This window comes from Halichoerus grypus, chromosome 11 (genome assembly GCF_964656455.1).
Source record: "Halichoerus grypus chromosome 11, mHalGry1.hap1.1, whole genome shotgun sequence".
Taxonomy (NCBI): Eukaryota; Metazoa; Chordata; class Mammalia; order Carnivora; family Phocidae; genus Halichoerus; species Halichoerus grypus.
This window is the reverse complement of record NC_135722.1, coordinates 48,482,317-48,510,289: the sequence shown is the minus strand read 5'-3', so window position 1 is coordinate 48,510,289 and position 27,973 is coordinate 48,482,317. Positions and strand designations below refer to the sequence as shown.

The 27,973-nt window shown below is 38.8% G+C and overlaps 1 protein-coding gene across 1 annotated transcript; it reads left to right on the top strand.

Moving 5' to 3' along the window:
* Window positions 1–27,973, top strand: ZNF215 (zinc finger protein 215). The gene is made up of 6 exons (XM_078058448.1): window positions 1–215; window positions 8,984–9,562; window positions 14,097–14,180; window positions 15,762–15,894; window positions 16,211–16,306; window positions 25,654–27,973. Exons 2-6 carry the CDS (start codon window positions 9,161–9,163, stop codon window positions 26,592–26,594), a joined length of 1,656 nt encoding a protein of 551 aa, XP_077914574.1. The 5' UTR covers window positions 1–215; window positions 8,984–9,160; the 3' UTR covers window positions 26,595–27,973.

The window sequence follows — 27,973 nt, the reverse complement described above, 5'->3', positions numbered from 1 at the left end:
GTGCGCATGCGTGCGCCGGGGGCGCGCGCCGGCTTTTCCGAGACACAGATCTGGCGGCGGCGTTTAAGTACCTGGTGTGGTCACGGTTTCTTAGCTGTGGCGTGATTACCCACGCCGGCTCCCTCCGCCCGCGAGGCCGGCGGCCCCGCGACTCCTGGCGGATCTGGCGCCTGGGTGTGACCGAACGGAGCCCCCGCTGGGAGCGGTGCCCGCAGGTATCACTGGGTCAGCGGGCGGTGAGGACGCGGGTGTGCGGAATTGGGAATCCCGCTTGAGCGCGTCGGCTGTTCGCAGTGAGGCGGCTTCCGGCGCGGCGCTCCGCTCCGCAGTCTCTGCGGGACCACCTGGAGCAGGGCACGGGGAGCGGGGGAGGCGTGGGCTGCGCGGGAGAGCACATATACACAGCGTTTAGCGCCGGCCTCTCTTCCATTCTGTAACGGGGGGCAGTCTCCAGGCGCTCGACCTGATGAAAGTGGCTTCACCAGTCTGTTGGGGAATGACTGGTATTGATTCCTCGTGGAAATACCGAGTGTGGCAGGATCGATCAGCTGGAAAAGAAACTGGAGAAAACTTCATTCCAGCTTGCCTTCCTTCCTAGTCGTTCCTAGCCAGTCCTCCAAACATAAAACTTCAAGGCATCTTCCTTATTTTCAGACGCTTCATTTGCAAACTGCTTCTGCGCCCCTTTATCTGCGCTATTCTCCAAAGTCTGTTTTTACCTCAAGCTGTGGCCCTACCTATCAGCTGTTTGGTTTAAACAACCCTCTTTGCCCACAGATACTACCAGCGCACAATTGGCACCTGTTCAGTTTCCTCAGTGCTCTACAGTCCTTTGAACCTGTGTCACCGGGGTGGTTAACGCTCCAGATTCCTGTCACCTGCGCCTTATTGAGCCCTCCCTTCCCGTGGTACTGGCTCACACTCTTAGCTCTTCATCCGGACTGCCACCATCGTTCTGAAAGGCGTCCGTTCAGTACTTTAACCGTTCTTGACTTTGTTAATTCCAGTGTTCATCGCTTACAGACCCCTTAAGCTTCTCGCAGTCACAGCCATACCTTGCACCTTCTATCATCCAAACTGTTCTTTTTTGAAATCTTAAATGCACGCATGTCCTCCTGAACATGTCTGTCCCTGGTTCTGTAATTACTGATACCGAGTAAGGTATTTATATTTTAAGCTATAAAATCCCAGTATATTTTGTTGCTTTTTCTCACTTTGAGTTGGATATTTAATTCATCTCATTTTTCTTTAATTACAGATGTAAGGCTTTGACATTTCTAACAGTGGAACTTAAGCTGTGCTCTGTCGATTTTGATATGCAATGTTTTTACTGTTTTGAATTGTATTTTGATGCAAAGTTTAAATTTTAAATTAGCTGAGAATTCTTTTTGTTTGTATTAAATTCTAGGTTTCATTCTGAAAGTGTGGTCTGTCCCACTGGTAGATACTTTTTGTTTGAGGAGGTTGTTTTGTAACCTAATATATAGTAGCTTTTGTAAACATTTTTGTAAGTGATTGAATAGAAACTACATTCTACCTGGTTTTATATATCACAGTAAGCACGTTTTCATATCTACTATATTATTACTTAATTTTAGTTTACTTTATGTGTTAAGGATTTAGAAAGTTGCGCTAGTCACTCCCATTTCTGGCGTGTCATTGTTGAATTCATCTTTTGTTTTCTGAGGATTTTACAATAAATATATTCCAATTATGTTATTTGTTACATTTAACAAGTCATATTTCATTATAAGTTGTACCTTCAATCATTTAAAGTTTCCTTTTTGTCTACTTTAATGCATTTGTGCTTTTAAATCATTATATCCCTGCATATTGCTTACACTTGTTTATTATGTTTTTAATCATCCTTTTATTTTCAGCTTTCCAGTTCTTTTGTTTTGGATGTCTTTTGAGTGTTTATATAGTGAAATTTTTTATCTAGTACATTTACTGTTATAGTGGATATCCTTTTTATTATTTCTACCTTTAATTTTTTAAATTTTTGTGCTTCCTTAGCGTTTCATTTTATTTTTAACATTTGCCTTTGAGCTTTTTTTTCCTTCTTTCTCCCTTTAGGGTAATTTAAAAAGTATCTGGCATGTAGTTCATTCTTTGGTGGGACTCCATCATGCTTCTGAAGCACTTTGAAACTTTTTTTTCCTTTTTTTCTTTTTTAATGGACCGTGCTTTCCTTAAGCTTAGAGTGTTGGATCTCAAAATCTTCCTTCAGTTGATCCACTTTGCCCTGTGTCTGGTGGACATATAAGAGGGGCACTAATGAGCATATAAATGGTGCCAATACATCTCTACAAGATGGCGAGTGGAGAGAAACACAGTTTTTAAGGAACTGTAGAAAGGGCCACAACTTAGAATGTACTGTGAGGTAACCACAATGGAGGTGGAAGCTTCCTCTGAGTATCAGAAGTTCCAACACAGTGTGGGAGTGAGAATCCAGTAGAATAGAGGACTCGAGTGAAGGATTACATGTGAAACCTCTCTTTCCATCATCTCCCCAACTTCCCCACCCGTTTCCCTTCCCACCTATATAAAGAAGCAGTTTAGCTAAAGTGCCTTCCTCCCACAAAAAGTTTTTTCCTAAATAAATTGAATAAACCATCTGAGGAGAACTAAGGCTTTTAATGTGGGTGTTCCTTTCAAAGTAAAACCTTTTCACTCTGTTATGTGGGGAGGGAGGCACAGCCTGAGAGCCAGCTCCCCCCACTCACCCTAAATCAGAGCATGCCAATCTGTGTGTCTCACCCATATACACATGACTCTCAGGAGGATCTCTCCCATTCAGAGTAGATGCCCATTAGAAAACCAATCTACTAATCTACTGATACAGCCGAAGTAGAAATTGGTACGGCTCTCTGGAATAGTCACCCTAATACTTGATTCTTAAGTATGAATAGAAAACTAAGGAACACCAGATGTCTAAGAACCAAGATAAACAGAAGCCCTGACCACAGAATAAAAGGGAATTTAAGAAACAGAAAACTCATATTAGAATTGCCAAAGAAATTTGAAGTAATTGCAACAACCAGACAAGCACAATGCAGTGGAAGAAGAACCATCAGTGAACAAGAAAAAGCTCTTAAATTTAAAATATGACTGGTAGAAATTTTTTTTAATGAAATCTACAAGGTCAAGTGACAGAAATCTCCCATAACACAAAAAAAAATTTCCAGAAAAATCACCTCTTGGTAGTAAACCTGGGCATAGAAAAGAGGATAGGATAGAAGACTGTTGATTTTCATCATAAAAGTTCTCATGTGCTTTTGATTATTTTTCCTTTTGCCATATGCATGGATCCTTTGATTTGCAAAAAATTTTCCATAATTTTAATTTGTTTTTCACCATAAGATTTTGTTCTCCCTTACCTCAGCATTTTGGGAGAGACTTTTAGATTTGTCTATCATATCACTGGTTCAATGAAGTGTCCCTTTTGTTCTTTACTCCTAATCAAGATTGTCAGTCTCTTAATCCATTTTGATATTTACCTTAATCTCATCCTGTTTTACTAAATGGCTCCCTAATTCTGTTTCATAAATTTACCACGCATCCTTTTGAATCTGAATACATCAGGCAAGTGTCCTTTAATTTTTTAAATAAAATTTTTATTTTACAACAATTTCAGATTTACAGAAAAATTGAGACTATAGTACAAAGAGCTCCCATATACCCCATATCCGTTTCCCCTATTAGTAACAAATTAGTATGTTAATTAGATCTATTAATTAGATCCATTAACTGAAGTCCATTCTTTGATCTTATTTCTTTAAATTTTGCCTAATGCCCTTTTTCTGATTCAGCATCCCACCCAGGATGCCACATTACATTTAGTTGTCATGTCTCCTTAGCCTCCTCTTGGCTGTGACAGTTTCTGAGACTTGTTTTTAATGACCTTTACAATTTTGAGGAGTACTCTTCAGGTATACTATAGGAAGCCCATCTATTAGAATTTGTTAGAATTTTTCTCATGATTAGACTGGGGTTATGGGTTTGGGGAAGGCAAATCACAGAGATAAAGTGCTGTTTCTACCACATCATCTCAAAGGTACATACTGTCAACATGCCCTGTCATTATTGATGTTAACTTTGATCACATGACTGAGGTGTATTTTTTCAGGTTTCTCCACTATAAATTTATTCTTTTTCCCTCTTCCCATATTTACTCTTTGGAAGGGATTCACTATGTAGAGCCCAAACTCAAGGGATGGAGAGTTATGTGCCACCTCCTGGAGGACTGAGTATCTACACAAATTATTTGGGATTCTTCTGCATGAGAGATTGGTCTAGTCTTCCCCATTTACTTACTGATTGAGTCAGTCATGTATATTAGTATAGTTTATGAGTATTAATTTTATACTTTGGGTTATTTATTGCTCATATTGTTTCAGCTTTGGCCATTGGGAGCTCTTTCACTTGGCTCCTGGGTGCCTTGGACATGCCCCAGTGAATGTGTTTTTGTTTTTGAGCTCTGATCTAGTTTCTAGTACTTCAGGGTGCTCCAAGCTCATCTTGTATATATATATATTTTTTTAATTTTATTTATTTGAGAGAGCACAAGTCGGCTAGAGGGGCAGAGGGAGAGGCAGAGGGAGAAGCAGACTCCCTGCCGAGCAGGGAGCCCGGTGCAGGGCTCTATTCCAGGACCCGGAGATCATGACCTGAGCCGAAGGCAGATGCTTAACTGATTGAGCCACCCAGGCACCCCCATATTGTATATTTCTTGCTCCAGTTCTAGAATAAGTCATTTCTCCATGAAGCCCTGGTTCCTTTATTGAAGAATGGTATTAGAAACTGAGATCTGGGAGACCTTTGACCCCCTTTACCTATTTCTTCCACCTACCACTCTTCTCTGGCAACCACCAATTTGTTCTCTGAGCTTGTATTTTTGTTTGTTTGTTTTTAAGATTACACATATAAGAGAGATCATACAGTATTTTTCTTTCTCTGACTTTATTTCCCTTATCATAATTCCCTCAAAGTACATCCATGTTGTTGCAAATGGTAAGATTTTATTCTTTTTATGGCTAAATAATATTCCTGTGTGTGTGTGTAGATAAATTTCTTTATCCATTCATCTGTTGATGGACATTTAGGTTGTTTTCATATCTTGGCTATTGTAAACCAAGTAAAGTGCTGCAATGAACATGAGGGTGCATATATCTTTCCCAGTTAGTGTTTTCAATTTCTTTGGATAAATACCCAGAAGTGGAGTTGCTGGGTATAGGGTAGTTCTATTTTAATTTTTTAAGGAACCTCCATACTGTTCCAGAATGATTGCCCCAATCGACACCGCCGTCAGCAGTGCACAAGGGTTCCCTTTTCTCCACATCCTCGGCAACACTTGTTATGTCTTGTCTTTTTCATAATAATCATTCTCACAGGGCGCCTGGGTGGCTCAGTTGTTGGGCATCTGCCTTCGGCTCAGGTCATGGTCCCAGGGTCCTGGGATCGAGCCCTGCATTGGGCTCCCTGTTCAGCGGGAAGCCTGCTTCTCCCTCTCCCACTCGCCCTGCTTGTGTTCCCTCTCTCGCTGTGTCTCTCTCTGTCAAATAAATAAATAAAATCTTTAAAAGAAATAACCATTCTCACAGCTGTGGGTTGATACATCATTGTATTGTTTTGATTTGCATTTGCCTGATGATCAGTGATGTTGAGCATCTTTTTATGTATCTGTTGGCCACCTGTATGTCTTCTTTGGAAAAATGTTCAAATGTCTTCTCTGGAAAAATATTCAAATCTTCTGCCTATTTTTAAATCAGATTGTTTTTTGTTATTAATTTGTATGAGTTCTTTATGTATTTTGGATATTAATCTCTTACCAGATATGATTTGCAAACATATCTGCAAATCAGTCAGTGTGATACACAACATTAAGAAAATGAAAAATAAAATCACATCATTTCAATAGATGCAGAAAAATCATTTGACAGGATTCAACATCCATTTATGATTTAAAAAAAAAACTCTCAACAAAATGCATATTGAGTGTGTATTACCTGTCAAGAAGTGGGTGAGTGTTCTTTTAACCCCTGTAATTCAATCAGATAGGTTACAGTTGAGAAAACTCACGGTTTGGTTAAATAATTTGCTTAAGTTCATACATGTAGTAACTAGTACAGCTGGGATTTAACCTCATGTCAGTGTGACTCCAAAGTATGTACTCTTAGTCACTGTGTATTCTCTATAGCAGGATTTCTTTACTTTGGAATTTCTGACACTTTGGGCTGGACAATTCTCCATTACAGAACACTGTCTTGTGCATTGTAGGATGTTTAGCAGGATCCCTGGGCTTCTCTCACTAGATGCCAGTAAGAGCCCCCAGTTGTGACAGCCAAAACTGTCTCCAGACATTGTCAGATTTCCCCTGGTACGAGATTGCTCCTAACCCCTGGCTTAGAGACGTGTAATAAAATGAACCCTGGAAGTTGAATTGCATCCATACTGGGAGAATTGTCAATTGGGTAGAAAGCTGTTTCCAAACTTCCCTGAATGTAATGACTCTTATATTTGGGCAAGCTCTTTGGGGAACAGTGAGTGCTCTGCTCATAGTTGTTAAAAGAGATACTGGCTCTTGTGGGAAGGCTTTTCAGTCAATATGCTTTCTGTACAACCTATGTGAATCTCTTGACTTGGCTATATTGTATGAAGACTCCCACTGAAGAACAGTGCCAGTTACTCACTCTGCTAGCAAGCTGTGTTTTCTGTTCAGTGGCCTTCTGAGCAAACTGGTGCCAAATACAGCCCATGTAGTCTTGTGAGTCTAAATGTTTAGTTGAGCCTATGACCTCCCTGGTGGACATTGCAGACTGGCCCATAGTGAGTCCTAACAAATGAAAACTTCTAATCATTATAATCTGGGAATGTACTAATTTTAATTAAAATAAAATTGACATACAATATTAGTTTCAGGTATACAACATATTGATTCTGCAGTTCTATACAGTACTCACCACGATAAGTGTTGTTACCATGTGTCACCATGTTATTATATTACTACCTATATTTCCTATGCTGTACTTTTCATCTCTGTGACTTATTTTGTAACTGAAGTTTGTACTTCTTAATTCCCTTTATTTTTCATATCTCCCCCCGTCCCCCACCTCCACTCTGGCAACCACCAGTTCTCTATATTTAAGAGTCTTTTTGGTTGGTTTGTTTGTTCATTTGTTTTGGCTTTTAGATTCCACATGTAAGTGAAATCATATGGTATTTATTTTTCTCATCTTATTTCACTTAGCATAATACCCTCTAGATCCATCCATGTTGTTGCAAATAGCAAGGTCTCATCCTTTTTTATGGCTGTGTAATATTCCATTATATATGTATACTACTTCTTTATCCATTCATCTTTGGTTGCTTTCATATCTTAGCTGTTGTAAATAATTCAGTAAACATAGGGGTACATATATCTTTTCAAATTAGTGTCTTCATTTTCTTTGGCTAAATACCCAGTGGTGAAATTACTGGATCATATCGTATATCTATTTTTAATTTTTTGACAAACCTCTATACTGTTTTCCATAGTGGTTGCACCAATTGACCTTCCCACCAACGGTGCACAAGGTTCCCTTTTCTCCACATTCTTACCACTTGTTATTTCTTGTTATTTCTTGTCTTCTCCACATTCTTACCACTTGTTATTTCTGGTGTGAAATGATAGCTCATTGTGGTTTTGATTTGCATTTCCTGATGATTATTGATGTTGAGCATCTTTTCATATACCTGTTGACCATTTGTATATCTTCTTTGGGAAAATGTCTATTCAGGTCCTCTGCCCATTTTTTAATCGAATTTGTGTGTGTGTGTGTCAGTGTGTGTATCGAGATGTACAAATTCTTTATATATTTTGAATATCAACCACTTACCAGATACGTCCTTTTCAAATATATTCTCCCATTCAGTAGGTTGCCTTTTTGTTTTGTTGATGGTTTCCTTTACTGTGCAAAAGTTTTTATTTTGATGTAGTCCCAACAGTTTATTTTTGCTTTTGTTTTTCTTGTCTGAGGAGACATACCCATAAATATGTTGCTAAGGTTGATGTCCAAGAGATTACTGCCTGTATTTCTGTTAGGAGTTTGATGGCTTCAGATCTCATATTTAGATTTTTAAATCCATTTTGAGTTTATTTTTGCATATGGTGTAAGAAAGTGGTCCAGTTTCATTCTTTTGCTTATAGCTGTCCAGTTTTCCAGCACCATTTATTGAAAAGACTGTCCTTTCCCCATTGTGTATTCTTGCCTCCCTTGTCATAGATTAATTAACCACATAGGTATGGGTTTTTTCCTGTGCTCTCTACCCATTGATCTATGTGTCTGTTTTTGTGTCATTGAAATGTACTTTTTGATTTATCCCTGACAATGAAATGACTCACATTATTTTTTAAATAATTGTTTCTTAACTTAATTTCTAGTGGTATTTCCAATTTTACTCATTTTATATAATCTTATTGATATTTGGGTGGCTCAGTTGGTTAAGTGTCTGCCTTTGGCTCAGGTCATGATTCCAGGGTCCTGGGATTGAGCCCCACGTTGGGCTCCCTGCTCAGTGGGGAGTCTGCTTCTCCCTCTCCGTCTGCCTGCCACTCCCCCTGCTTGTGCTCTCTCTCTTTCTCTCTGTTAAATAACTAAATAAAATTAAAAAAAAAATAAAATAAAGCAAAAATGTGTTGTCACCTGGTACAGGAGAAATCTAATTGCAATTAAATTATGAGGTTTGTTTTAAAAGGACTATTTCATTTATCACTTTTTGTGTGATGTCTGTGTTTTCTGTCTTTTTGATGGGTGGTGAAGGGAAAGAGACAGTATATTTTCTTGTTATAAAAAAGGGAAACAAGAATGGAAGAATAGTCCATAATATTTATCTTATTAGACAATTTTAAGAATATTATTTGTATTATTTTATCTTTTAACACTATGCTAAAACGTGTTCATTAAATATAGGTCATATTGGTGTCTTTTTTTCATTCTCTCAGGTACCTGAATGTTAGCTTTCTGTCTGAAGCTCCTGGAACTTTTCTCTTATTGAGATAGAACTTGGCTGAAATCACATTGCACATATATTGCACACAAGTGCTTAGCCCAAGCCCAAGAATTACTAGAATCCTCTAGTTAGACAAATTCAAACTACAGTGGGAGTTCTGTACAGGAAGATGCAGCCTCTGAACAAGTTGATGGCTATCTCAAAACCTCAAAACCTGATTCTACATGAACAAAGTGACGCCCCGAGAGTAGATGTGTCCTGGCAACAGGAATCCATCCCAGTCATGGAAACCTACGACTCTGAGGCCTTTCGTCAAAGATTCAGAAATTTCCAGTATTTGGCAGTGTCTGGGCCTCATGAAGCCCTGTGCCAACTCTGGGAGCTCTGTCTTCAGTGGCTGAGACCAGAGGTTCATACAAAGCAGCAGATCCTAGAGCTGTTGGTGCTAGAACAATTTCTGACAATTCTCCCTGAAGACATCAGGACTTGGGTGAATTTACAACATCCAAGGAACAGCAAAGAAGTGGTGACCCTCATAAAGGATGTGATTGAAATACTTGAAGGTGAGAATGTAGAAAATTGGCAGTAGAATAATAGTTGACCCTTATGTGGAATCTAAAAAAAAAAAAAGGAAAAAATGAGCTCATAGATACAGAGAACAGATTGGTCATTGCCAGAGGTGGGGGGGGGGGGGGAGGATGGGCAAAATGGGTGGAGGGTCACAAGGTATAGAAACTTCCAGGTATAAAATAAGTCATGGGGATGTAATGTACAGGGTAGTGACTATAGTTGATAATACTGTATTGCATATTTGAAAGTTGTTAAGACATTAGATCTTAAGAGCTCTCATTACAAGAAAAAACTTTTTGTAAATATATATGGTGACAGATGTTACCTAGACTTATTGTGGCGGTCATTTTGCAATATACATAAATATTGAATCATTACATTGTACACCTGAAGCTAATACAGTTGACCCTTGAACAACATGGGTTTAAACTGTGTGGGTCCAATTATATATGGGTGTTTTTCAATAAATACAGCACAGTACTGTAAATGTATTTTCTCTTACGATTTTCTTAACACTTTTCTCTAGCTCACTTTATTGTAAGAATACTGTATGTAATATATATATATAATATGCATTAGACTGCTTATGTTATTGGTATGGCTTCTGGTCAGTGGTAGGCTATTAGTAATTAAGTTTTGGGGGAGTCTAAAGTTATATGCAGATTTCCAACTGCTCAGGAGGTTGGTGCCCCGACCCTTGTTGTTCAAGGGTCAACTGTATGATGTTATATGTTAATTATACCTCAATTAAAAAGAAAAAGAACCCTAAAAAAAGTAATTGACTCTTCCCATATGAAAAGAAATTATCTTGGGGTGCCTGGGTGGCTCATTCGTTAAGTGTCTGCCTTCAGCTGAGGTCGTGATCCCAGGGTCCTGGGATCGAGCCCCACATCGGGCTCCATGCTCAGCGGGAGGCCTACTTCTCCCTCTCCCACTCCCCCTGCTTGTGTTCCCTCTCTCGCTATGTCTCTGTCAAATAAATAAAATCTTTAAAAAAAAAAAAAGAAAAAAGAAATTATCTTTTTCTGAAGCTAAGAGGGTGTCAAGGGCCAGAACATGAAGGACTTTACTATTTAAGGAAGCACGGATTTTATTCTGTAGGAAATAGAAATAGAGAATGAGATCTCACAGCATGGGTAGGGAAGTAAAATGATTTGATTTGCATTTTAAAATGTTTTTGGGGCGCCTGGGTGTCTCGGTCATTAAGCGTCTGCCTTCGGCTCGGGTCATGATCCCAGGGTCCTGGGATCCAGCCCTGCATCGGGCTCCCTGCTCAGCAGGAAGCCCGCTTCTCCCTCTCCCACTCCCCCTGCTTGTGTTCCTTCTCTCACTGTGTCTCTCTCTGTCAAATAAATAAAATCTTTTAAAAAAAATAAACTAAAATATCATTTTGATATCAATATAGAGTAGTGGTTGGCAAACTATGGCCCAAAGGCCAAATGTTTTTGGAGATAGTGTTTTTGGAACACAGCCATGCTCACTGATTTACATTTAGTCTACAGTTGCTTTCATGCCATGACCAGAGTTGATTAGTTGTAGCAGAGACTGTATTGTCTACAAAACCCATAATATTTACTATCTGGATCTTCACAGAAAAAGATTATCAACATCTTGTTTAAAGGATAGACCTGAGGACTCTGAAAACAGGAAAATCAGTTAAGATAGGTGAGGTGTTAAAGGATGAGGGAGTATTGGGAAAACAGGAGTTTGAACCTAAAGGAATTATGGACTGCATATAAGGTGTGAGTGGGATAAGAAATGTGCATGTTCTGCCATACATGAATGGGCATAAGTAACAGATTTTATGGGAGGGCATTTATACAGTAATTATGTGGCATGTTGAATTTGAGATCTCTGTGGGTTTGGAAAGTTACAGGTATGAACAGAAGTAGGAGAAATACATATCCTTAGGGAGCATCAATACTTAAGGGCTATCATAGCTCTAACTACCCATTACAGGAAATACAAAGGATGGAGGAACATGTTAAATTATATCATGGGAATGCCATTAGTAAAATCTAAACTCTGGGAAACTACAAGATAATCCAGTTTCTAAAACAAAATAATTTTATTTTTTTTGAAGATTGTATTTATTTAGAGAGAGCATGCATGCACAAGCAGGGTGAGAGGGAGAGCGAGAGAGAGAGAGGGACAGAGAATCTCCAGCAGACGCTGCACTGAGCACGGAGCCCAGCGTGGGGCTCCATCTCATGACCCTGAGGTCACCACTGGGCTGAAATCAAGGGTTGGACATTTAACCTGCTGAGCCACCCAGGCACCGCCCTAAAACAAACTAATTTTAAGGGAGAAGTGGGGATATGGACGAGGGATTTAGAAATTAAACATAAAAGATGTATAGCCAATCACATGAATGTGTGAACCTTGTAAGTCATGAGGCAGTTGATTGGATATTTTACAAGGAATTGTTGACTGGGGAGAGTGATGATATTGTTGCTATATTTAGTCCTTATTTGAAAAAGAAATAAAGGATTAAACAGAAGAAGAAAAGCCAGGTAAGCAGGCTAGAAAAGCATAATCTAGGACATCAGAGAACCAAGAAATGTTAGTATCTTGAGCTAAGAAAAGAGAAATCTTCAAGAAGGGAGTGTTCAGCAATGCTGTGACAAAAAGCTTCTCCTATTAAGATGAATATTGAAAGTAATTTACTGAAATTGTTGATTATGAAGTAATTGTTAAGCTTTAGAACAGTTTCAGAGAAGGAGTTGAGGTGGTGCTTATTTGTAGTTAGTTATATTAGTTTTCTATTTTTGTCATAACAAATGACCACAAAGTCAGTGGCTTAAAACAATGTGAATGTGGAGGGGAGGGGCAGAGGGAGAAGGGGAAGCAGACTACTCGCTGAGCAGGGAGCCTGATACGGGACTCTATCCCAGGACCCTGAGATCATGACCTGAGCTGAAGGTAGACAATCGACTGAGCCACCCAGGTGCACACAAGGTCCTCTTGATACAGAAAAAGCATTTGACAAAATCCATTGCCCTTTCATGATAAAAGCACTCAATATACTAGGAATAGAGGGAATTTCTTCTACCTGATAAAGGGCATCTATGAAAAACTTACAGGAAGCATCATACTTAATGGTTAAAGACTGAAAGCTTTACCCTTAAGGATAAGGAACAAGACAAGGATGCCCACTCTGGCTACGTCTGTTCAACATTATACTGGAGGTACTAGCCAGTGCAACAAACAAGAAAAAGAAAGAAAAGGCATCCTAATTGGAAAGGAAGAAGTAAAGTTATCTTTACTGTCATATGATCTGTTCTTATGCAGTTGACCCTTGAACAACATGGGTTTAAAATACATGGGTCACTTTTATGTGAATTTTTTTTTAAGATTTCCTAGCAAAAGCCACAAGGCATTTACTTACAACTGCCCACCCCAGTCTCCACAGGTCCAATGGAAGACGACTAGTTCAGAGTTCGCACCTACTGCCCTTTGAGTACCCCGAGAGGCCTGCAGAGCCCGTCAGCAGCCCTTGGGATCCCTTGGACTGGGTTACCTGTCAATTTTTTTCATTAAAAATAATTTTAAAAAGACAGCCTGTGTTCATGTATTGGATGACTTAATGTTTTTAAGATGATAATACTCTCTAAAGTGCTCTGCAGGTTCAAATGCAATTCATAGCAAAATTCCAGCTACCTTTTTTTGCAGAAATAGACAAGCTGATCCTAAAATGCATATGAAGTTACAAAGGAGTCCAAATAACCAAAACAGCCTTGATGAAGAACAAACTTTAAGGATGCATATACTTTCTTTTTTTTTTTTTTTTTAATATTTTATTTATTTATTTGAGAGAGAGAGCACAAGAGGGGGGAGCGGGAGAGGGAGAAGCAGACTCCCTGCTGAGCAGGGAGCCCGATGCGGGACTCGATCCCGGGACTCCAGGATCATGACCTGAGCCGAAGGCAGTCGCTTAACCAACTGAGCCACCCAGGCGCCCGAGGATGCATATACTTTCAATTTCAAAACTTACTACAAAGCTACAGACTTTAGTTAGGACAGAATTAAAGTTATTTTTTGGAATCTGCTGTAGACGCAGATGAAGCCTCAAAATATTATTTTGGCCTTCTTCTCCCTGATCCGATACTTTTCAACTTCTGGTAGGATATCAGAATCATTTTTAGAGCTCTTATTTTATTTTTATTTATTTATTTGAGAGAGAGAATGAGAGAGAGCATGAGAAGGGGGAGGGTCAGAGGGAGAAGTAGACTCTCGCCCGAGCAGGGAGCCCAATGTGGGACTCGATCCTGGGACTCCAGGATCATGACCTGAGCCGAAGGCAGTCGCTTAACCAACTGAGCCACCCAGGTGCCCATTTTTAGAGTTTCTAAAACCTTAACATCTGAGCCCCACCTTTGGAGATTCTGATTGCTGGTAGGGCCTGACGACATTATTTTTCCGAAGCTCTAAAGATGATTCCTATGAATAGCATGTTAAAATGACTACTATAATCATTAAATGTTTCTCCAGGGCAAATCTTGTCTCCCTAATGTTTTCCTTCATCTTCCTCAGAGATACCCTGCAAGGATTGTGTCATCCTCCAGAAGGGGAATATCAAGGAGAAAATGGAAACTGACTCACTAACTAGCAATTCTCAGGTGAATTAGGATTCCTACTCTTCACTGAAATGATCTGCTTTTTCTTTTTCAACTTTTGAACTTTTGCTAAATATAGGTCCGTCTAAGGACGTAAGACTGTTACTTCTCCCATAGGACATTGGATCTATTTTATTTTAGTTGATGATACACTCTTTGGAAAATACTTAATCTTTGTATTTATCTGTGCATCTGTTCCCTCAGGGTTGTAGACAATAATCAAAGCCATAGAAATAGAGCCCACCAGAGAATGTTTAAAATTAAAAGTGAAGGGAGCCAAGGGCAGAATCCTGAGTAACGTCACTGAATAGGCAGGAGCAGAGGAAACCCCAAAGGATACTGAAATGAAAGCATCAAAGTGGTAGAGGAAAACCAAGAAGATACCATGTCACTGAAAGCCAAGGATGAGAGTATTTCAAGGATAAATCCTTTAAAAATTCAGGAAAATTCAGCCTGAATATACCCATTCCCTTAACCGTCACAGAGATACTACCATGCATGGGAATAGAAGCCAGGTTGCAGAGGGTTGAGGGGAAAAAGGTGAGGAAGGAGGCAAAACTAACGTAGATGATTTACTCAGAGTCATCCGATGTCTTAGAGTTGTCTGGCTCTGCGGTAGAGGGAGGGGAGAGATGTGTATTTCATTGTGACTGAAGGTGCCCATCACGACAAGGTTGGGAATGCTAGAGAGGGAAGTGCAACACATGATGGTGTGAAGGCCCTCATAAGAAACACTTATGTCGTGGGCACCTGGGTGGTTCACTCGTTAAGTGGCTGCCTTCGGCTCAGGTCATGATCCCAGAGTCGTGGGATCAAGTCCCACATCGGGCTCCCTGCTCCACGGGAAGCCTGCTCTCCCTCTCCCACTCCCCCTGCTTGTGTTCCTGCTCTCACTGGCTCTCTCTCTGTCAAATAAATAAATAAAATCTTAAAAAAAAAAACCTATGTCGTGTCTGACCTGCACTGCTGAGGGGAACCGAAAGGAAAGCCTCTGTGGAGATGCCAGTAGATGCAGACAGGCCCACAGGCAGACAGGCGCAGGTAGTAATAATTGTTACAAAGAGAGAAAGAAACATAACGCAGTAGAGACTGATGAGGGGGTGGCTACTTCGTTTTGGGTAATCAGGAAAGGACTGCCTGACCTGAATGGGAATGAGTTAGCAGGCTGCCTTTCTTAGTTAGAGAAAATGCCCTACGTCTGCTGCTAGCTGTCTTCATTACAAATTCCCCTCAAATCTATCCGAAACTCTTCCTCTTCTGAACTCCTCTTATGTCAGGTACTTTTACTCTGTAGTAATTTTTTGTTCCACAATTATTCCAACTGTTCTTTTTTTTTTTTTTTTCCCTCAACCAAAATAAAAGTTAATTTAGGGTTAGGACTGCACTTGATTTTCCTTTGGCAGCCCTCACAGAGTGCCAAATTGATAGGCCTCTAGTATAACTTGATTTTCATCACTTAGAACCCCAAACGTTTGTCATTTTCTTACATATTCTGACGACCTACCCTATTCTTTCCAGGTTCATTTCTGCTCTAGTAATCTTTTTGGGAGTGACCTTTGATTAAAAAGAAATTTAATGTTTTAGGAACCAATAACATTCAAAGATGTGATTGTGGAATTCAGCGAGGAAGAGTGGGGACAACTGGACCCTGCTGTGAAGACCCTGTACAGGGATGTGATGCTGGAGAACTACAGGAACCTGAATTCATTGCATCAAGGTGGCTTCTGTGTATTTACCTCCTCTGCCTGTCAGTGGTCTCTTCACCTGCTGCTAAAAACTAGAGGACAGCTTCAGCGGTTAAGGGCACTTGGGTTCGGGTTTCCTAATATCCTTTGGGCACAATTGCAGATTTTCCTGCTGTGTATCTGAGTGGAAGTCCTTCTGTTGGAGAGCTAGATGTACGCAGATCCGTGGTGACCGCTGGCCTTATCTTTCAGCAGCTCTTAGAGAACTACGGAGGGATGGAATCTCTTCCCTATAAAAATGGCTGAGGTGTCTGTTTGTTGTTGTTTTTTCATTTTCCCCATGAACAGAACATCTACTTTACAAGCCAATTGAGATCTCCAAGCTGGAGAGTAAGGAAAGAAGATGGACAGTGGAGCAAGAAATCGCAAGCACATCTGTTTTGGGTAAGAACCAGGCAGATATGAGGCAGCCATAAGAAGCTTCTGTTTGTTAAACACACAGTGTACTGTTAGCAGCCTTCGAGTAAGAGTCGGGGAGGCGACGACAAAACCACCGAAGCTTTGAAGGAAAAAAGTCACATTGCCTTTTGTTCACAGATTCTTTTTCTTCAGTGGATAGGCAAAAGAATGTTGCAGGTGATGGGCACCTGGGTGGCTCAGTCAGTTGGGCGGCTGCCTTCGGCTCAGGTCATGATCCTGGAGTCCTGGGATCGAGTCCCACATTGGGCTCCCGGCTCAGCAGGGAGCCTGCTTCTCCCTCTGACCCTCTCCCCTCTCATGCTGTTTCTCACTCTCTGTCTCTCTCTCAAATAAATAAATAAAATCTTTAAAAAAAAAAAAAAAGAATGTTGCAGGTGAGGAACAAGACGCTTTTAAAGCTGTGTGGCCCAGAGCAGCCTACCTGCCAGTCTCCTGATCTGTAACATGGAGTTAATAACACTATTTACCTCCATGTTCCTGTGAGGCTTAAGTGAGTCATATGGGGAGCACCCTTAGAACAGTGCCTGGCATGTGGTTAGTGCTACGTAAACAAACATTAGCCAACCCAGCATGAAATCATATTCTTTCTTTTAAAGAAAACTTTATACAGAGTGACTTTAGTAATCTTCCGTTTTTCCATTTTTCTTTCGTTTACTATAGAACTTCTTGTGCCCTAACTTTCTATCTTCATGTAATCTCTTTATTCTTATTAACATTTTGTTTGTGGGAGATGATCAATTATTGTGTGCTTAATGTAAATTTTAGTACATATGGAAACGTATGAAGAGGAATAGAGGTCACCCCATTACCTCACTCCCCAGAGCTATGCAGTATTAACATTTTGATTTATTTTCTTAGACTTTTTTTCTTTGTGATGATGTGTCTCTGTGGCTTGTGAAGATTTGTTTTTTTCCAAAATTGGGATCATCAGGGATATGTCACTTTATATTCTGCTCTTCTCACCTAATATGATACCATAGGCAATTACCTGTGTCACTAAATAGTGTGTGAAAATGTGGTTTCTAATTCACATGTAACATTCCATCATATACATGTATCATAATATATTTAACCATTCCCCCTCAGCTGTTGGACATTCAGGTTATTGCCAAGTTTTCAGGCATATCTGATAAGTTCTACATAAGATATACCTTGTTAGAAGAGAAACTTCATCATCAAAGGGCATGAGTATATTTAACAGTCTTGTTACATTGTGCTGTATTGTCTACAGAAAGGTTATACCAATCCATACTGTCACTAATAACGTATTATCTATTTATTATTATCAGTCTAGCACCCTATTGTTTACCTGAAATCTTTATTGGTTTGATAGGCAAATTATTCAATTTCTTCCTTTCTAAGGTAAATTCCCCCACCCCCACCCTTTTCCTTTGGACCCCATTTCTCCCTGTCTTTTTTCACTTACATTTTTACCATTTCTGCCTCATCTTCCCATTAGTTTTTCAACATTTTCAGGTCATTACTGATTTAAAAAATTTTTCTCTCAACATATTACTCTATTTCTCACCTATTTATAGCCAATCTTCTCAACATATTTTATACTTTTCTCATTTCCTCACCTTCTATTCCTTACCCCATTCCAGTTTAGTTCTTATTTCCAGATCTCCTCTGAAACAGTCCTTACTAAGGTTGTAGAAGACTTTCTTGTAGCTAAGTCCAGTGGATATTTTTTCGTTCCTTGTCTTACATTACCTGCTCCTCATTCTTAAAACACTCGTAGGTTCTTATAGTGCATCCTATTTTCCTCCTCTTTCTGGCCTTTCTCTCTCAGTCTGGTGGAGACTTCTCTTTCTCTAGCTCTTAATTTCAGAGTTTCTCGACATGTCTCATTTTGTCTTCTTTTCTTACTCTCTTTTCTTCTCTAGGTTATCACATCCACAACTGCAGCTTCACTTACCACACACGTGTAGGTGACTTACAAATTTGTGTCCCCAGCCCAGGCTTCTTCTCCGAATTGAAAAATTTATAGACACGTGACATTTCTCTTGGATGTCTTAAAGATGACTCCAGCTCTTTAAAACCAAAGTCATAACTTTTTCCTTTCCAGTCTTCCTCCATTGTTCCCTGAGCGAATGGCACTGCCATCCATCCAGTTACACAAGTATAGTGTATTATCCTTGACACAATTTCTCCTTCACCTAAGACTTGGTTTTATCTTTCTAAATATCCCTTGAATGTTTCCACTTCTTTCCATCTGTAGTGCCACTACCCTAGTCCATGTTCCATCACCGTCTCTCATCTCAGCTATCCCTGCAGTCTCTTAATTCATCGTACTGAAAGATCTTGCCATGCCTCTTTGCTCTTTTCCCCAACTCTAGTGTTTGAGCCACATTGCAATCAAAAAGATCAAATTCTGTCACGTACTTGCTTAAATCACTATGCTGACTGCAGTTTTGCTTGCTTCAGAACACAGTAGTCCCTACCTGTTTCTCCAGCCTCGCCTCACACTGCATCCTCCCCTCACTCTTTGCACCCAAACCACACCGCTCTGCTTCCCGTCAGCAGCAAATATGTATTAGTATCTCCTGGGTCCTAAGCACCCTGATAGGTGTTGGAGGACTGCAGAAAAAAGAGTTCCACAAGACACACATTCCAGATGTCCCTTGAGTGGGGCTTGCCCTCAATCTCAGGGCCTCTGTACATGTGGTTTCCTTACATAAAATGCTCGTTCTTCTATTCTTTGCCTTGTTGATTCCTCATCTTCCTTCTGATCTCAGTTTCACATTTCCTCAGGGAAGTCTGTCTTGATCCGTTTTTTTCTGTTATATACTCCCATACGATCATAATCTTGTCTTTTTAGCATTTATCACAATTATATTTTGCTTGTATCTATATAAGTCTTTTCTTCCACATTAGGCTTTATGTTCCTTGAGGGTTTTGCCCTACCTTTATATCTCAAGCTTTTGCACATTTACAGGAACCAAAGGAAAAAACTGGATAGATAAATATTGGATTATGAGAAAGGTAAAAATGATCTTATTTGTTTTGGTCATTTGTGATTCAGTAAATGGTTTTATGTCCTTTATTAAGATTTTAGAGGTTTTTAAGTAAGATCTCATGGAAATTCCCACTATTGATCAATTACAGCAGATGAAATATCGCTGAAGTTTTTTTTATTATTTTGTTTATGGTGCCTGCCATACATATTTTTAAATTTATGTTATCACGTATCTTCCCCCCAGTGCTTTATATCTGTTAGTTCTAGGCATAAGAATTTTTCCATACCCAAAGTAGAAATATATTTCCTGATTTTTTTTTTTAAGATTTTATTTATTTATTTGACAGAGAGAGACACAGCGAGAGAGAGAACACAAGCAGGGGGAATGGGAGAGGGGAGAAGCAGGCTTCCCGCCGAGCAGAGAGCCCGATGTGGGGCTCGATCCCAGGACCCTGGGATCATGACCTGAGCCGAAGGCAGACGCTTAACGACTGAGCCACCCAGACGTCCCATATTTCCTGATTTTATTCTGATTTCATCTATTTCCTCATTTAAGTAATACTTCAGTCAATCTGGAATTTACCTAGAATTTACCTCGGTAAATGTAGCTTATCTACCAAAACAGTTAGTAGACTACAGTGGATTAAAGGTGGCTACAGAATCTTTGTCACTCTCTCCATCAAGATGTAGCCTTTGTACACCTGAAGCTAATGTAACACTGTGTGTCAACTATACTTCAGTTAGAAAAAAAAAGAGGCAGACTTTGTTTGCCCGCCCTTTGAATCTCAGCGGGCACTAGACTGATCAAGAAAATGGAGTAGAGGTGACACTGCCGGTTCCAGGTGTAGCCTGTGATAGGACCTGGAGCTGCCACTTCTTTCTCTTGGAAGTTAGCAGCCACTACTTCAACTAGCTTGACATTGCTGTTTGTGAGAAGCCCAGCGTAGCCACATGGAATGTACATACTTACACATATGCTCTTTAAAGGCTCATCAGATGATCAGAGGCACATCTAGATTTAAGTGCTAATGACCCAAGTTTATTATAAACAGTTTAAGGTAAATTTGGATAGAGAATATAAAACCAAATTCTGGACAGCTTAATTAACTAGTCAAAACCTATGAAAAAAGAATCCTGTGGATTTTAATCTGTAAACACAGATAAGCCATTGGAATGGTTTGAGTAGTTGGGGGAAACTCACATAGGCCAAGGAAAGGCAGAGATGGTTTGGCATGGCTGGTCTCCAGGGGACTTGTGAGCAGACACCCAGGATTGGGATGATAGGCTAAGGTTTAAAGTGTTCCTTTTTGTTTCAGTTTAGAGATAGGAACAAAGTCTTGTAGGTAAAGCATAGTTTCTGAGTTTGGGATTAATAGGAATAAGACATTGACTCAAAATCTGTTTAGTGCAAAAGGCGAACAAATCATGGGTGTAAAGATAAACAGTGGTGTTTCCACTAAAATCAATAGATAAGACTGTTCCTATAATTATTTAATGTTGACCTGAAAGACGTCACTAATAAATGAAAAAAAATGAGAAAGTTAATTAGTAGAAGAGAGGAAAAGCTATTATTTGTAAACGGTAGCTTTCTACTTAGAAAATCCAAGAAACTCATTGTCAAAACTATTATATCTGTTAAGAGTTTTGTAAGGTGGCCAGATATAAAATAAAAATATTGGTAGCTTTCCTATATGTTAGAACTAAGTGATTTGAAAATAACAAAATACATGAAAGTGACTTTAAAAATAGGAGTAAAGAAGTTATATGAAAAATGAGTCCTAGAAATATGAGAACATCAGAGATTTGCTTAGAGAAATACATTTAGGAATTTTGCCACTCAGTAAATACTTCTGGAACAACTTCTGTTTCAGTGACCTATTGTTTCTAACAAATTGCCCCAAAACTTACTGACTTGAAACAGCAATCATTTTATTAACTCACAATTTTGTGAGTTGACTTAGGAGTTCTCAGGATCCATATGATGTTGACTGAGGATACAGTGTTCTGCTGGGATGGAATGGTCAAGGTGGCTCATGACATGGCCGGAAGTTGATGCTGGGTGTCACTGGGGACTTTGGCCCTGTGGACCAGAGCACCTTCATGTGGCCTCTCCTTGAGGCATGGACTTCTCATAGCATGCCAGCCAGGTTCTGGGAATATCCTGAGAGGAATTCAAAATTTTCAGTCTCCTAAAGGCCAGGCCCAGAAGTGGCATAGTATCACTTCTACCGTATTCTGTTGGCTAAGCAGTCACAGAAGTAGCCCATTTTCAAGAGGAAGAAAAACCCCACTTCTCTATGGGAGGGTGCCAAAGAATGTACATCTATCTCTTTTTATTACTCAAGTATAATTAATATATGGTATTATGTTAGTTTCAGCTGTACAATATAATGATTCAACAATTCTGTACATTATGCCATGCTCATCATAAGTGTCCTCTTAATCCTCTTCTCCTGTTCTCACCTATTCCCCCACTCACCTTCCCTCTGGCAAACACCAGTTTGTCCATTATATTTAAGATTCTTTTTCTTTGTATACACACACACACCCGTATATATATCATATCTTCTTTATCCATTTCTCTGTGAATGGACATTTTGGTTGCTTCTGTATTGTAAATAATTCTGCAGTAAACATAAGGTTGCATATATCTTTTTGAATTAGTGTTTTCATTTTCTTTGGCTAAAACCCACTAGTGGAATTACTAGATCATACAGAATTTCTATTTTTAATTTTTTGAGGAACCTCCATACTGTTTTCTACAGTGGCTATACCAGTGTGCATTCCAACCAACAGTGCAGGAGGGTTCCTTTTTCTCCACATCTTTGCCAACACTCTTATTTTTTGTGTTTCTGATTTTAGCCATTCTGACCAGTGTGAGATGATATCTCATTGTGGTTTTGATTTACATTTCTCTGATGATGAGTGATGTTGAACATTGTTTCATGTGTCTGTTGGCCATCTAATGTCTATTTTGAAAAAATGTCTATTCAGGTCCTCTGCACATTTTTTAAATTGGATTGTTGTTAGTTTTTTCGTGTTGAGTTTTATAAGTTCTTTATATATTTTGGATTCTAACCCTTTATTGTATATATCATTTGCAAATATCTTCTCCCATTCAGTAGGTTGTTTTTATTTTGTTGATAGTTTCCTTAACTGTGCAAAACATTTTTACTTTGGTGTAGTCTCAATAGTTTACTTTTGCTTTTGTTTTCCTTGCCAAAGGAGACATATCTAGAAAAATATTGCTATGGCCAATGTCAGAGAAATTACTGCCTATGTTTTCTGTTAGGAATTTTATGGTTTCAGGTCTCACATTTAGGTCTTTAATCCATTTTGAGTTTATTTTTGTATATAGTGTAAGAAAAGGGTCCAGTGTCATTCTTTTGCATGTAGCTGTCTAGTTTTCCCAACACCATTTGTTGAAGAGACTTTTTCCCATTGTATATTCTTGCCTCCTTTGTCATATATTGATTGATCATAAAGCTGTGGGTTTATTTCTGGCTCTCTGTTTTGTTCCATTGATCTGTGTGTTTTTTTTTTTTTTATGCCAGTACCATTCTGTTTTGATTACTACAGCTTTGCATAGTATGTCTTGATACCTCCAATTTTGTTCTTCTTTTTCAAGATTGGGTTTGGCTATTCAAGGTCTTTCTTGGTTCCATACAAATTTTAGGATTCTTTGTTCTAGTTCTGTGAAAAGTGCTGTTGGTATTTTGATAGGGATTGCATTAAATATGTAAATTGCTTTGAGTAGTATGGAAATTTTAACAATACTGGTTCTCCCAATCCATGAGTGTGGAGTATCTTTCCATTTCTTAGTGTCCTCTTCAATTTCTTTCATCAGCGTTTTATAGTTTTCAGAGTACAGGTCTTTGACTCTTGGCTAAATTTATTCCTATGTTTTTTATATTTTTTTCTATTTTTGATTTAAATTCAACTTAACATATACTATATAATTAGTTCCAGAAGTAGAATTTAGTGATTCATCAGTTTCGTACAACACCCGGTGCTCATTACTTCAGGTGCCCTCCTTAATGCCCATCACCCAGTTACCCCATCCCTCCACCCACCTCCCCTACATATTTTATTCTTTTTGGTGCAATTGTAAATGGGACTGTTAGCTTCCTCCCTCCTCTCCCCTTCCCTCCCCTCCTCTCCCATTGGGGTTGTTTTCTTAATTTCTCTTTGTGCTATTTCATTTTAAAGTATAGAAATGCAACAGATTTCTGTATATTTTGTATCCTGCAACTGTACTAAATTAATTTATCAGTTCTGGTAGTTTTTTGGTGGAGTCTTTAGGATTTTTTTTATATAGTATGTCATCTGTAAATAGAGTTTTACTTCTTATTTACCAATATGAATGCCTCTTACTTCTTTTTCTTGTCTGATTGCTGTTGCTAGAACTTCCAGTACTATGTTGAATGACAGTGGTGAGAGTGGGCATCCTTGTCTTGTTCCTGATCTTAGAGGAAGAGCTCTGTTTTTCCCCCTTTGAGTACAATGTTAGCTGTGGGTTTTTTTATGAATGTGCAGCCATTTTGATCTACTATAGTCTGTCCTCTGGCCACAAATTATTTTTTTTATTTTCCCCCCTCGTTAAATACACTTACTGTCTCCTAAGAGATCTCGTCTCATTATGGCATCAGGCTTGAAGTCCAGGATCTTACCATCTAAATTAAATTAGGTCTAGGTTTGAAGAGGTTTCTCTCTCACTGAAGACCTGTGAATTAAATTACAAGTTATCTGCCCACACACCCAGTATACACTGGTGAGGCAGAAACAGGGAAACTACAGTCAGTACTCTCATTATATTCCTACGCTCTGCTCTAGGAGATTGTTTTAATAGTCTAGTTTCCAGTGTGAGTATTATACAGACAGATAATTTGTGCTAGAAATTAGACTAAATCAGGCTGAATTAATAGGTATTTGACAAAGTTGGATGCATCAGTGGGGCTGCTTTGAGGCAAAAGTCATTTCATAAAATAATAGTACCTCAGGGCAGATTAGATACAAGGGATAAAGAGCAATGTTTATTCAAGATCTCTTTGTGGACTCTAGTGTAAATATTAGAAGAACAATGACTCACTGAACAACTGAGGACATTGAGGGAAGTTCTTTCAACATGAAAGATGAAATTCTCAGTCTCATTTGTTGAGTTGGAAGAGAGTAGTAGGATAGCCAAGTGGCATTGTCTTGGAGACAGGTAAAAAAAAAAAAATGTGAGGGCGCCTGGGTGGCTCAGTTGGTTGAGCGACTGCCTTCAGCTCAGGTCATGATCCTGGAGTCCTGGGATCGAGTCCCACATCGGGCTCCCTGCTCAGCGGGGAGTCTGCTTCTCCCTCTGACCCTCCCCCTTCTCGTGCTCTCTGTATCTCATTCTCTCTCTCAAATAAACAAATAAAATCTTAAAAAAAAAATATGTGAGATACAAAGCTGAAGATGTGTTTTGGCTTCCAATAAAGTGTAGAAATAAAGCATTAGATAAAGCTGAAGTTATGTGCGGAAGGATAATGGGAGTCAGTGAAATTCAGTTATTAAGAAATTGCTAGAATATATAGTATATTGGACGTATTTATACAGAAACTAAGTGAGAAAGGAATCTTGAGAAGGAAAGTAAGACATTAAATGAAACAAACTGAAGACGGGTGAAAACAAGAGAACTGAATCTTACCTGGAACAGGTAAAATTTTGAGTTCTAGGAAATACACAGAAAAATAACATAGCACCGTTTGAATCAGGAGTGATTTTGAGCCCAGGAAAAGGGGTGATTTCTCTGCTACTTCTGATTACAGTTTTTTTTTTCTGCCTTTGTTAAATATGGGGAATAATTGCAGCTTGTATGGAAAATAGAAGCACTGATTGCAAGTTTGTTGTAGCTGGTTAAGATGTGCCTGTAAATGTAGACATGTTTTTAAAGATATGATTAAATTGCTATTTTAGAAGGGTGTATTTATTACTGATGAACAGCGTAGGTTAAAAGAGACAAAGACAAGATGCTAGAGAAAGGAAGGTTAGGTATAACCCACACAGACTAGTTACAAACAGTAATAATTTGAACTATGATGTGCCACCCTATCCCAGTTCATATGCTGGATATTTTCCTAAGCCCTATGTATTCTCTCTAATATTCCTGAATAGCTCTCATATTTTATGACCTCCTAACGTCCCTTTTAATACTTTTATCCCTTTTATTTCTTCTATAATTCTCATTTTTCTAATCTCACCTCACATTTCCATTCTGTATTTAAGGCCTATAAAATATGCATATTCCCTTATGTGGTTTAGCATCCCTTTCCTAATTAAACAATTTCCCTTTTTCTAGTTCATGGAATTTTTTATTTCTTTTTAGGCAGAGAGGTAATTTCAGAAAACCAAGATTCAGTTCCAAAGCAGAGAACTTCTGGAAAAGAATCACCTCCTGGAGTGATTATGACAAGACTGACCAAAAGCGGATCCCCTTCTTTAGATGCTTGGATGAGCAATGATTGGTTATATAGGAACCAGGAACACTGGGACATAAATTTGCCAGAAGCAGCTTTTGTTCATAAGACAGTCTACACTGAAGTGGGAAACTTTGAAGGTAGTGAGAATAAGAAAAGTTTAGATGTTAAGTCAGTTAATTCAACTTTGGGTATACAACAAGGAATTCCTATGAGAAAAGGGTCCTCAAAATGTGGTAAGTTTAAAACTAACTTCAAATTTAATTTAGACTCCGGTAAGCAATATTCAGAATATAATGAATGCGGGAATGCCTTGAGCCTGAGTATAGATATTCAACACCCAGAAAGTCATACCTTAGTGAATTCCTATGAATGCTATCAATGTGGGAGAGCCTTCAGTCGGAGTTCATCCCTCATTAGACATCAGATCATTCATACAGGAGAGAAACCTTATAAATGTAGTGAATGTGGGAGATTCTTCAACAGACGTACAAACCTTACTAAGCATCAAAAAATTCATACTGAAGCAAAGGTCTGTGAAGGCAATAAATGTAGAAAAGCTTTTAGTGAGACTGAAGACAGTAATAAAAATTCAAGACTTCATTCTGGAGATAATCCCTACGAATGTGTTAATTGTGGAAAATCCTTCAGCCGAAGCTCTTCCCTTATTCGACATCAAATGATTCATACAGGAGAGAAACCATTCAAATGTAAGGAATGTGAGAAAACTTTCAACAGGAGTTCAAACCTTAAAAAACACCAAAAACTTCATACTCAGGAGAAGTCCTGTAAAAGGAAGAAACCCATGATTAACTACATCAATGAATTTATACTACAGGGAATCCTGTAAATAGAGTAAATGCAAGAAAACATTGGTCAGGGATTCTTCTTTAATTGATATGACAGAATTAATATTGGAGAGAAATCTGTTATTGGGTAGGAATATGTTCCCAAATGAAGCCACAAAGGTTTGGAGTTAAATGTATCACCATACAAGTCTTTGCCTATCATTATTCTGATATCCATTGACATCATCATTCCTAGTTCATAAATGGGACCTATGGCATCCTTATATTCACATGATTTATTGAAGTAGATATTAGGGAGGAGCCAGACAATACCCTTGCCATTGATATTTAATGAAACTCAAACTTTCAGTCCTTATAAGAAGGTCATGAGAAACCAGGAGCTCACAAGAATATAGGAATACTTCTAAGGACTGAACTTTCTGAATTAATGGCAGAGACCACAGGAATGGCAAATTACTCCATGATAATATCCTTGGCCGTCCTGGTGCTGAGTGGGGACTAGAATTGGAGGAGGGTTATCAATTGCAGTGGGAAGTGGATTCTATATATAGTCGTCAAATCTGCGTTTTTAAAAAGTACTCTTTGGGATCTAGGCCTGAGGGACATCCATAGTCTTGGGTCTATCATTTATTCTAAGCATTAAGAGGTCAATAAAGTGTCTTAATACTCTATGCACTAGTTTCCTCTTTCTTCTATAAGTTATTTCTGTAAGTTACCTTTGAGATCCTGAGCCAAGAAATTTATCTTTAATCTGCCCCAAAATAATCATATTGGAAAGATTCCCAATGAATGAGGATGGTGGCTTTTGGTTAAAGCTCATATCTTACTCAAAAACAGAAAAGGTATACTGGAGTGTGAACACTTACGATTAGTTAATGTGCAAAATTATTCTATGTTCATTTGTTCTATGGTTTCAGGTCTTTAATCCATTTTTTATTTAATTTTTGTGTATGGTATAAGAGTGGTCCATTTTCATCCTTTTTTGCATGTGACTGTCCAGTTTTCCCAACACTGTTTATTGAAGAGACTATCCTTTCCCCATTGTATATTCTTGGCTCCTTTGTAACAAATTAATTGACCACATATATATGAGGGTTTATTTCTGGGCACTCTGTTCTCTTCCATTGATCTATGTGTCTGTGTTTATGCCCGTACCATACTGTTTTGGTTACTATAGCTCTGTAATATAGTTTGAAGTCAGGAAGTGTGATACCTCCAGCTTTGTTCTTCTTTCTCAAGATTGCTTTGACTGTTCTGGGTCTTTTGTGGTTCCATACACATTTTAGGATTTTTTTTTTTTTTTCTGTGAAAAATGCCATTGGGATTTTGATAGGGGTTGCATTGAATCTGTAGATTCTTTGGGTAATGTGGACATTTTAACAGTATTCTTCTAAGCCGTAAGCATGGAAGATCTTCCTTA

Coding starts and splice junctions, on each gene's coding strand:
- ZNF215 (XM_078058448.1), top strand. CDS start 9,161: ATGCAGCCTCTGAACAAGTTGATGGCTATCTCAAAACCTCAAAACCTG. Junction 14,181..15,761: donor CACTAACTAGCAATTCTCAG/GTGAATTAGGAT, acceptor TTAATGTTTTAG/GAACCAATAACATTCAAAGA. Junction 15,895..16,210: donor CCTGAATTCATTGCATCAAG/GTGGCTTCTGTG, acceptor CCCCATGAACAG/AACATCTACTTTACAAGCCA.